Source organism: Salmo salar, chromosome ssa03 (genome assembly GCF_905237065.1).
Source record: "Salmo salar chromosome ssa03, Ssal_v3.1, whole genome shotgun sequence".
NCBI classification, from domain to species: domain Eukaryota; kingdom Metazoa; phylum Chordata; class Actinopteri; order Salmoniformes; family Salmonidae; genus Salmo; species Salmo salar.
This window is the reverse complement of record NC_059444.1, coordinates 74,371,381-74,383,556: the sequence shown is the minus strand read 5'-3', so window position 1 is coordinate 74,383,556 and position 12,176 is coordinate 74,371,381. Positions and strand designations below refer to the sequence as shown.

At 41.7% G+C, this 12,176-nt stretch overlaps 1 protein-coding gene across 1 annotated transcript; it reads left to right on the top strand.

The window, feature by feature from the left end:
- Window positions 1-990: 990 nt before the first annotated feature.
- On the top strand, window positions 991-7,875 carry LOC123741709 (uncharacterized). The gene is made up of 4 exons (XM_045715411.1): window positions 991-2,761; window positions 3,306-3,356; window positions 5,174-5,240; window positions 5,352-7,875. Exons 1-4 carry the CDS (start codon window positions 2,582-2,584, stop codon window positions 5,714-5,716), a joined length of 663 nt encoding a protein of 220 aa, XP_045571367.1. The 5' UTR covers window positions 991-2,581; the 3' UTR covers window positions 5,717-7,875.
- The last annotated feature ends 4,301 nt before the right edge of the window (window positions 7,876-12,176 follow it).

Here is a 12,176-nt window from a genome sequence, read left to right as displayed (position 1 = left end):
CATGCTGTGGGGATGTTTTTCAGCAGCAGGGACTGTGAGACTAGTCAGGGTCAAGGAAAAGATGAACAGAGCAAAGTAGAGAGAGATCCTTGATGAAAACCTGCTCCGAAGCGCTCAGGACCTCAGACTGGGGCGAAGGTTCACCTTCCAAAAGGACAAATACACTAAGCACACAGCCAAGACAACGCAGGAGTGGCTTCAGGAAAAGTCTCTGAATGTCCTTGAATGGCCCAGCCAGAGCATGTACTTGAACCCGATCGAACGTCTCTGGAGAGACCTGAAAATAGCTGTGCAGCGACGCTCCCGATCCAACCTGACAGAGCTTGAGAGGATCTGCAGAGAAGAATGGGGGAAACTCCCCAAATACAGGTGTGCCGAGCTTGCAGCATCATACCCAAGAAGACTCAAGGCTGTTATCACTGCCAAAGGTGCTTCAACAAAGTACTGAGTAAATGGTCTGAATACTTAAGTCAATGTGATTTCAGTTTTTCATTTTATTTCCCCCAAAAAATATCTGACCTTTTTTTTACTTTGTCTTTATGGGGTGTTGTGTGTAGATTGATGAGGAAAAACTATTTAATCAATTTTAGAATAAGGCTGTTACATACTCTCATTGAGTAAAGAAACACACCCCTGGATGGAGTAGGTCTCTCACCTGCACACCTACTGATGGGAAGGAGGCTGCAGACAAAGATTTTGAAGTCAGAGAGATTGTTAAATCCAGGACTCTATCAGCATATCAGGAGCAGGCTCACAAGCAGACAAATGAGACAAAACACTACCTTGACCAAAGCACATGTAAGCTTTTGGTCATGAAGGAAGGAGAATGAGTCAGGAACAGACAAGACAACAAATGGCAACCAGCGATTTGATTTGGAAAACATGACCAGCCAAGGTCATACATAGTACAAACACAAAATGAGAGAATCTACTGAAGGAACCGGAGACACCTGTTAAAAAACATATGAAACAACACACCCAGAGAGACACTCTGGACGTACCTCATCCAGTGGAAGGAGAACCTGAAACAAGTGTCAGCCTGGAAGAAAACTACTCACCTGTGTGTTCTCCAGCACCAACAACACCAAAACAAACAATGTAAAGCAACAATGTAAACACTGACACACCAGTGAATTCAACTCGTTATGGAAGACCTATCAGAATGCCAATTCTGTCAGTGTTTGTAGTTCAAACAGAGACTGTTGAAAAACAAACAAAAATCAAAATAGAAGAAAAAATAAAACATTGACAAGACATTAATAATAACAATGTAATGACTATTGTGATGTCTATATTACCAAGAAAAAAAAGCAACGTTTGTTTGCATATTGTTTGCAATGTGAAACACTGAGTTGAAAGAACATTGTTTTGAGAAACAAATGATCCAAAGAAAGAGAGATGTCATGCATATACTTACCTGTAGTGCCTGAGGGCTGCTCTGTTACTAATTACTACATGTCGTCATCTGTACTTTACACTTGACCCATTACATCAGATAAACATGGTTATTTTACCCGCATTCCTGTGTGCTAGTATATTACAAAGCCTATTGCTCAAATGCCATGAGAAAGGAAAGGTCAGTTATTTCCATTACAACCTAAACAACATTAGAAACAGATAGTAGTATCCAACTTTCACTTAGGGAAGTGTTTTGTTCCATAATGTCCATCTAATCATCATATGTGTAGGTGTTGTTTTGGCCTTTGTCATCACTAACCAGGTCAGTGTACTCAAATACCAAGATTGACACCTTAACCCTGTTGTGTGGTCCGGAAACTTTCCCCAGGTCAGCCACAAGTAACCAAAGTGAAACCATAAGAGGTGCACAGCACAGCCTGGCATGCAGCTGAGACTGGGAGATTTTAGAGATGCAAACATGTGAAACACAACCTTGTGACATGTTATCATATTAATGTGCTGTAGAGTGGGGTTTGAATATGTTGACTTGACCTGTATTTTACTACAGTACTTTCGCACAGAAAGAGAAAGAGGAAGAGAATAGAAAAAGAAAGCGAATTACGCACTGACAAATCAGAAAAGTGAATGGACTCACATTGAACAGTGCCAAAACACTATCAAAATCTATTGGTTCAATTTGATTTATAGTAGTAGCTGACAAATCACATTGTAAAATCTATTTAGGGGAAGGATGTGACTGACTCATTTTCACTTAAAGGTCAATGTTTATCACGCCCTCGTTTTCTCATTGGTTGTGAGTGGTGTTCCTCTTTCTCTATGAGAGTAGTGTGAATAGTAGGAGGGCCAGTCCCCTACGTGAAGAGTTATCTAGTCTCTTTGTTTTCCTTCAGTCACTCAGGAAAGTACCAGCCCGACCTGCCTCCTGTCCTGGACAGCTACAGAGGAACACAGAGCAGAACACAGACATAAAGACGTCCTCGTCGGATACAGACACAACACACACACAGCAGTGTTCTGAGGTTTCACAGCAGAGGAAGCCAAGAGGACAATCACACAGCGGCTCCATCTCTCTCTCTTCCTGCACTCCCTCTGCTGCATCTCAGGGGACTGAGGTTGCTCTACCCGAGCCTCTCTCCCCCCCACGGCCGGACGCTGCAGATTGATGATGCCGCAGCAGTCGATGGATCGCTGTGAGGTTTCAGAGAACTGCCACCATCATAGCCCGGGGGCCCAGGGGAGCCAGCGGCGCCTGGTCAGTGGACTCCTTCTCTGGGTCGGTCTCCTCACCGTCAGCCACGTGGTCTCCATCACCCTCCTCGTCATCACCAGGCCACACGCACTGGTAAGACTGCTAACCTGCATAGACACACACTTACACACTCTCTGGTGTGTTAACTATGCAATGCTGTTGCTAGTTTTTTATTGAAAAAAGAGCCCCTGACCATCACGACTTAGGGAGGGACATAGTTAGTGAAATCAAGTTGAATTAAATCTGAGATATGTATTGTAGCTCACTTTGTGTAAAAAATAAGATGAGATCTTGAAGTTGGATCAATGTGTGTCAATAAAGCAGTGTATTGTAGCTGTGGTAACACCTGCCTATTGCACCTGTTGAGTACAAGCCTCTGAAGTGGTTTCAGTAGCATCACAGCTGGTGGGGGAAACGCATCACTATGTGTGGTTTAGTACTGGTGACATCAGAACCCTGTTCTCCAATATGAAAGGGCTGGGTGTGTGCTACTGAATGATCACTGTGTGTATCATATTAATACTGTTTCATATAGCCAAGAGTAGAATACAAATGTTTTTCTCGGGCAAATGTTGCTACTTACAACATAGTTACTGAGCGGAAATATCATGACGATTGTCCTATCTCCCTCCCCCAGCCTCTGCCAGAAATAGTTTCAGCTCCAAGACCAACAGCAGACACATCTCCGGTAAGCTAACCACAAGATGGGTTTAAACATGTTTCCAACCTCAAAACATGTTTTAACATGTCCCATGCAAACGTTTTGTTCATTTTTGCCCCCTCCAAGACAGAGAGCAGTCATAATATCATCATCATCATGATATACATGGCCTGCCAATAGGATATACAATAGACCAGGGTTTCCCAAAACTCAGGCCTGGGGTCTCCCTGGGGTACACGTTTTGGTTTTTGCCCTAGTTCTACACAGCTGATTCAAATAATCAAAGCTTGATTATTTTAATAAGCTGTGGTGATAGGGCAAAAATCTAAACGTGTACCCGTGGGGGGACCCAGGACCGATTTTTGGAAACCCGGCAATAGATCATTTTGAATAGAATCCAAACACTTGAATGCATCTAGGAAGGGACCTGAGCCTAGGCTAGGCCATACCTCGTCAGTCCCGCTTTCTCTGTCTGACGTATCATCCTCCAGGCTCTCAGACAGTAGAGGGCTCAACCACCAGCCTCACCGCACTGCAGGGAAAGGTGACATGTCATAACATCATATCCACATGCAGGGAAATGCCACTGTGCAGATTTTCCTTCTCTGAAATCAGATTTCAATCTCTGTTTTACGATCATGAAAGTGTGGTGTAACCGATGTGAAATGGGTAGTTAGTTAGCGGTGGTGCGCGCTAATAGCGTTTCAATCGGTGACGTCACCCGCTCTGAGACTTGAAGTAGGGTTGCCCCTTGCGCTGCAAGGGCCGCGGCTTTTGTGGCGCGATGGGTAACGATGCTTCGTGAGGTGTCAGTTGTTGATGTGTGCAAGGGTCCCTGGTTCGAGCCCAGGTTTGGGCGAAGAGAGGGACGGAACCTACACGGTTACATTGATGCTGTTGACCCGGATCATTGGTTGCTGCGGAAAAAGGAGGAGGTCAAAGGGGGGGTGAGTGTAACCGATGTGAAATGGCTAGTTAGTTAGCGGTGGTGCGCGCTAATAGCGAGTCAATCAGTGACGTCACCCGCTCTGAGACTTGAAGTAGGGTTGCCCCTTGCGTTGCAAGGGCCGCGGCTTTTGTGGCGCGATGGGTAACGATGCTTCGTGGGGTGTCAGTTGTTGATGTGTGCAAGGGTCCCTGGTTCGAGCCCAGGTTGGGGCGAAGAGAGGGACGGAACCTACACTGTTACAGTGGCATACTCCATTAGTAAGTGTTAAATGAGGCAACTAGTTCAAATTCATTCCTAAATGTGAAAGGCATGCAACATCTAGCCCAAATCTAGACACCTTTATTATTATTTAATTTATCAATAAGCCGGGTCTAAAGGCATTCCATAGAGCTTGCGAGAAATGCTGTGTTGGATGGTATCCGTAATCGTTTCTGATGGAAACGTTGTTGTTTGCGTCGCTGAGCAGTGCACAAGAAAGTATTAAATCCAATCGTTTGATGCTAACCCCATCCCCTCCCCTCCGCTTTTATACCTTCCTGCCTGTGCTTCCCTAAATAGGGCCCCAAGGAAACATAGACAACAGCTGTAGTTAGTACCCTGTCACAGATAAAAATGATAGTTTGAAGATCATACTTTGTTCCAGGGTTGGGGATAATTATATTTCAATTCCAGTCAATTCAGGAAGTACACTGAAATTCAAATTTCAGTTTCAATTATCTTCAGTGCTTTTCAATGAGGAATATTACTTTTTGAATTGACTGGAATTGAAATGGAATTAACCACAACCCTTCTTTGTTTTACTGTTAGGATTTGAGTCGTGCTGCTTGGATGCCCACCATTACTTCAATGAGTAGAGAGATCAGTGACTAATGATGAGTTATCTCTGTCTCCGCAGAGCATACCCCTGGAGCCACAAAGAGTGCCATGGCAAATGCTCACCTTTGAACCCACAAGTATAGACGGTGAGAGTTCTTAGAAAGTTGTCTCTTTGAATTTTTCGATATAGTCACAATTCATTTATATTCCAATTCTAGCCACATTACTGATGCCAGTTTTCAATTTATCATCCACAGATAATGATGTCTCGGTGGTGAGAAGTGTGATCAAGTGGAAGACGCAGTCCAAGGCGAATCATTTTGTCTCCCTAAAGGACGGATCCCTGACCATCAACCAGGATGGTTGTTACTTCCTGTATCTTCAGGTGACTCTGGAGTCACCAGAGGTGTCTGGACAGCACATAGTGAGAGTGAACAAGAACAACAGAGTCCTGCTGGAAGTAAGGATGACCACCACCTCCCTCAGCACAGGGTTCCTGGGCAGGGCTGTGGATCTAGCAGCCTCCGACAACCTCACAGTCACTGTCTCCCCTATTGCCAGGATCAACACCACCTACACCGCCACATACCTGGGCATCATAGGTCCAAAATTATACCTGTAGATTCTATTGGATATAGACACTCCTGTCTTCATAGACACATGCTGAGGGCTAGATCTGGGACTCATTTGGTAGGGGTTGATTGAATAGATCCTGGGGATCTGGAGTTAACTGGGATCAACCCATCATCCCACCACCTGTCAGAGAGATGGAGTAGTGGGGAAGACCATGTGGGAGACGCCGTATATTTGTCTGAATCTGATTCAGTCCGACTCCCTGCTCATCACAGAAGATTATTCCACTCCTTTATACTCTACCTAGCCTTCCAACTGGTTTTGAGCTGCAAGGATTTTCTTTCCAGAATTCTATTGATTTTTTTATTTGATTTTTATTTAACTAGGCAAGTCAGTTAAGAACAAATTCTTATTTACAATGAGGGCTTACCAAAATGCAAAAGGCCTCCTGCATGGAAGGGGGATTCAAAATGTAAAATAATAATGTGTCTTGTAATGTTGGAAAAATATGTTTAAAAGTATTGGTCATCGTGGGTTATGGGTTGTACTGTTACTTTAGCATTTTTCTCTCTTGGATGAAATAGCACTGTTTTTATCGCTCAGGATTATAGTTAGTATGTTTTTCCAGTAAATATTGTTTTTTAAGCTATGAATGAGGGGATTGTCTTTTCAAATCATGTGCACAGGGTTGTTGAGAGAATGCACAGTATCAACATATCTTTAATGTTTACTTTAATATTTGTGTATTGCTTTGTATTTAAAATATTCGTTTTTTACCTATTTATGTCTTATTACAATATTATCTTATTATTATTTTCTTATTATTTATTTTCTATATCTATTTTGAAGGACATGTTGAGTATGTTGTAGGATGAGATGTAGAGATAATCAATGAATGTATGTCACTAACCAGGTTTCCATTCAATCGTTTTATGCGAGTAAAGTACGTCAGGTAAAACATTAATGATGGAAACTGTTTCGGTAAACCTTCCAAATGTAGACAAAACAAATTACGGTATACAAGGTGGGAATTTTTTGTGTCGGTAAAATTAGTTATGCGAGAAATGGCAGTGGAAACACCTTTTATGCGCAAATATTGATGTAATAACCATCCTATCGAAGTAAACTTGAAGTCACGCCATGATAAATTGTGGTTCTCCCACTACGACTCGGGAAAGTATGCAGTTTATTAGGCTACAGATTAAATACATTATGATGAACTTCACAGGGTGGTAAATGTGCAAGGTGTTGCTCCTTTCCAATAAATATCGAGGGTCTTCTTCTGGTGATGATGATCGATTCTTGGCTGCCTTTTGACAAATACAAATAATATTGCTCTTATCTAATAGTCGCATAATGTTGGTAGCCTGCCGCACTGTATCTGCGAGCTGTTGGCTAGAGCGCATGTTCCAAGATCAGAGTGCACATTTCCTACTCCATCAGTAGAGTTCAAAATGCGATGGAAACCCATTTTTCATTCGGTAGGCTACATGTGAATTTAACGGCAGAAGTTATTTTTTATCTGCACTACGTCCTCAAGCACAGCCTTTTACCCATAAAAAAGTATGTTTGATGGAAACATCCCTGGCGGGGGAATGCACATATCGTTTTAGCATATTTTTGAATATTAGCATGAAAATCTATCGCAAATTGGATGGAAACCGACTTTATAGCGCCAAATAAACTAGGATAAAATGTACGTTGTTACGAATTCCACAACTGAAGTTCCCGCTGGGAAACATGAATGTAATCTATTATATTAAGAAAGCACTGGAAATTATTTTTTTCTCTCCAAACAAATAAATGAAGTACAGTATTTGACTTGTATATGGCTTTTATTTCACCTTCAAATATTGTTTGTTGAAGCCATTACAGAAATGAGAACTAATTCATGACATGTTGTGAAATTATATGAAAATAAAGCACAAATAGCTTTAAATCTAATGGTGTCATACGAACGCTGTGGGGGGTGAGAGCTATTATAAACAGATGTGAAACCACCAGATGTGAATCATTACCAACACAGTGAAATAAGGGTCATATCGAACTACAGATGTAGGATCATCATTTGATCCCCCTGTTGCAGAATAACTTGTAGTGTATTTGAGTTTTAAAAAGGCTTCTAAAGTTTGTAATTTCTACACTGAAATTTCAAACTTGATTTTCCATTAAGAAAAATGTATCTACAGTGCATTCGGAAAGTATTCAGACCCTTTGACTTTTTCCACATTTTGTTACATTACAGCCTTATTCTAAAATTGATTAAATTGTTTTTCCCCTCATCAATCTACAAACAATACCACATAATGAGAAAGCAAAAACAGGTTTTTAGAAATGTTTGCAAATCTATAAAAAAAATTAAAACGGAAATATCACATTTACATAAGTATTCAGACCCTTTACTCAGTACTTTGTTGAAGCACCTTTGGCAGCGATTACAGCCTCGAGTCTTCTTGGGTATGATGCTACAAGCTTGGCACACGTGTATTTGGGGAGTTTCTCCCATTCTTCTCTGCAGATCCTCTCAAGCTGTGTCAGGTTGGATGGAGAGCATCGGTGCACAGCTATTTTCAGGTCTCTCCAGAGACGTTCGATCGTATTCAAGTCCAGGCTCTGGCTGGGCCACTCAAGGACATTCAGAGACTTTTCCTGAAGCCACTCCTGCGTTGTCTTGGCTGTGTGCTTAGGGTCATTGTCCTTTTGGAAGGTGAACCTTCGTCCCAGTCTGAGGTCCTGAGCAGGTTTTCATCAGGAATCTCTCTGTACTTTGCTCTGTTCATCTTTCCCTCGATCCTGACTAGTTTCCCAGTGCCTGCCGCTGAAAAACATCCCCACAGCATGATGCTGCCACCACCATGCTTCACCGTAGGGATGGTGCCAGGTTTCCTCCTGATGTGACGCTTGGCATTCAGGCCAAATAGTTCAATCTTGGTTTCATCAGACCAGACTCTTGTTTCTCATGGTCTAAGAGTCTTTAGGTGCCTTTTGGCAAACTCCAAGTGGGCTGTCATGTGCCTTTTACTGAGGATTGGCTTCCGTCTGGCCACTCTACCATAAAGGCCTGATTGGTGGAGTGCTGCAGAGATGGTTGTCCTTCTGGAAGGTTCTCCCATCTCCACAGTGGAACTCTGAAGCTCTGTCAGGGTGACCATCGGGTTCTTGGTCACCTTCCTGAAGAAGGCCCTTCTCCCCGATTGCTCAGTTTGGTTTGGTGGCTAGCTCTAGGAAGAGGCTTGGTGGTCCCAAACTTCTTCCATTTAAGAATGATGAGAGTCTCATAGCAAAGGGTCTGAATACTTATGTAAATAACGTATTTCTGTATTATTAATACATTTGCTGAAATTTCTAAAAACCTGTTTTCACTTTGTCAATATGGGGTATTGTGTGTAGATCAAATCAAATCAAATCAAATGTATTTGTCACATACACATGGTTAGCAGATGTTAATGCAAGTGTAGCGAAATGCTTGTGCTTCTAGTTCCGACCATGCAGTAATATCTAACAAGTAATATAACCTAACAATTTCACAACAACTACCTTAGATTGATGAGAAAAATATTTTATTTAATACATTTTAGAATAAGGTTGTAACGTAACAAAATGTGAAAAAGGTCAAGGGGTCTGAATACTTTCCGAATGCACTGTACCCCTACAAAAATGTCCATTAATTATAATACATATAATAATTCACATTTCCTGGTGCTAAGGGATTATTTTCCTGCTGTAACCAACTGGCTCAAATGAAGATCCTACATCTGTATAGTTGTGTGACTTACTGAACCATGAGACCCCAGAGATCAAGTGAAAGTAGGAGGTCCTTACAGTGTGTCCCCCCACACGTTGGTGGAATAATACATTCAAGGGCCCTCCCTTTAACTATGCTGTCGAGGAACAGACCCTCTAGAGGCTGAGAGCTAAGTAAAGAAGATCTTATATTGTAAACTGTCACAGAAGTATCACACAACACATCAAATCAGTGATATTATCTACTTCTGTCCTTGCAGGAGGGAGAGAAAGTGTTGTGTAGCACAGCATGACTCATCACAACCCAGACACAACACACATTTTTTCCAGTCGTTGGGGTTTTAATTTTTTTAATTTTCTCCATTTCCATGATAACCTTATATCTTTCTAATCATTGTAACATTAGCTGTTAAAACCACAGATTCCGATTACACTCTGAGTTTATCCAGAATGCTGTCCCACTTAAACAGAGATCAGAGACTAGCGTCCACCCACTCCTTGGAGAGGTTTCATGAAGAAGCCTAGACCACGCTTCTTAATGTGATGACTTTCCACTGCCAGATGTGAGGTTAAAGACGGGAGGTATGGGCAAGTCCACACAAGAGAGAGAGTGTTTTGTGTGTGTTTCAGTACGGATGCAGTCCGTGTTGCCTCTGCTTCTTATTTCCACGCACTAAGACGTCATCATGACAGTTTCCTCCAAATGTTTATTTGCTCTTATCACTCTCTCTTTCTCTCTCTCTTTTTTCTTTCTAACGCTCTTTCTTTAAAACGCTCTGTCTCTCCCAGTCAATGGAAAATGATACTGAAACATACAAATATGATTATCCAGAATTCATAGTTTGCGTGACAATGTTTCTGGAGGGAGCATATGAAATCATGCAACCCAACTGTGAAATGATACTCACATATATATCTAACAGTGTGGAACACATTCATCATGGCATGGATAGGTAACTGACAAAATAAAGGAAACACTTGAGTAAATGAGGGATACAACATATATTGAAAGCAGGTGCTTCCACACAGGTGGTTCCTGAGTTAGGTAAGCAATTGAAACATCCCATCATGCTTAGGGTCATGTATAAAAATGTTCGGTTGCCCATTATTTTGGCTACCTTGGCTAAAAGAAGAGATCTCAGTGACTTTGAAAGAGGGGTCTCAAAAGTGCATACGGGGGTTTAGTGTGTGTGTGTGTGTGTGTGTGTGTGTGTGTGTGTGTGTGTGTGTGTGTGTGTGTGTGTGTGTGTGTCTCAGTCACCAGATCTCAATCCAATTGAACACTTATGGAGATTCTGGAGCAGTGCCTGAGAAAGCGTTTTCCACCACCATCAACAAAATCAAATCAAATCAAAGTGTATTTGTCACGTGCGCCGAATACAACAGGTGTAGACCTTACAGTGAAATGCTTACTTACAGGCTCTAACCAATAGTGCAAAAAAATGGTATTAGGTGAACAATAGGTAAGGTAAGGTAATAGGTAACAGAATTTCATGTGGAATAATGGTGTGGCATCCCTCCAGCAGAGTTTCAGACACTTGTAGAACCTATGCCTAGGCACATTGAAGCTGTTCTGGCGGCTTTAACAGCTCGTGGTGGTCCATCATCCTATCAAGACACTTTGTGTTAGTGTTTCCTTTATTTTGACAGTTACCTGTAGTTTCAAGTGAAATGTTCAAAGTTGGGGACAACGCCCCCCAAACACACACACACACACATTTTTTTATTTTTAATTGTCACATTCCCAGGATAGGTGCAGTGAAATGTGTTGTTTTACAAGGTCAGCCCAAATAGTACAGCGCCCCTGAAACATATTAGGGTTAAGTACCTCAATATGCAATCAATGTGCATTAGTTACTTCTTTGCCCATATTTAACAAAATACATATATTTTACTGTACATATTAACTCAAATGGAATATGTGCCAACACAAACTGGATACAACGATCCAGTCTCTGTTTCGTTCCATATAGAATAAGATGCTGTTGTATTGGAAGGAGACACCAGGGAGCAGTGTTTAGCTTTAAGTAGGACCACATTTATTCTCTGGGGTCTCACAACATTTCTCACTGACATTACACACCACAAGACCTTTCTCAACACAGGTATATCCAAAGGTTGTAGGAAACACATGAGCCATAAAACTAACGAAGAAATGTGAACATGTTGCCTTTTCAAACTGCTATAGGCCTATTGTATAGATATTCCTTCATAAATGTTCCACTTCATGGTTGGTTGATGACTTCAAATGACATAGCTGCTACAGGCCTACATTTTCAACATGCTTAGCTGAGCCATTAAGGACAGGATAAGTAGTCAAGAACAGTAAGAACTGGAAAATCCAACTGCATCTCATACAGTCATCTCTGTCTTTCCATCTCTACCCCAGAGTTACAGGGCATGGTTAGACCACTGAAGGTTGAAGATGTGGTGATGACTCAAGTATGGACACAGTCGTACACCTGTACACTGTAACATTATGACATGTCTCAACATGCTGTTTAAATCTGAGGCCTAAGTCAGTATGTGTCCCAAATCACACCCTATTTCCTATATATAGTGCACTATTTTTGACCAGAGCCCTATGGTCAAAAGTAGTGCACTATATAGGTAATGTGATGCCATTTGGGACTTTATGTTCACAGAATTAGACATTCTTATGATTGAAATTAGACCTGTAGAAACACCAGCCAAATTCATACTAGAACAGTGACACAAGTGTGTTTGATTAAACAAACATTTGGATCATTGTAGAGATGATTACT

Excerpts from the sequence above, each read along its gene's own strand:
- LOC123741709 (XM_045715411.1), top strand. The coding sequence starts at position 2,582 with ATGATGCCGCAGCAGTCGATGGATCGCTGTGAGGTTTCAGAGAACTGC. Across the intron at positions 2,762-3,305 it reads TCACCAGGCCACACGCACTG|CCTCTGCCAGAAATAGTTTC; the intron begins GTAAGACTGCTA and ends TCCCTCCCCCAG. Across the intron at positions 3,357-5,173 it reads CAACAGCAGACACATCTCCG|AGCATACCCCTGGAGCCACA; the intron begins GTAAGCTAACCA and ends CTGTCTCCGCAG.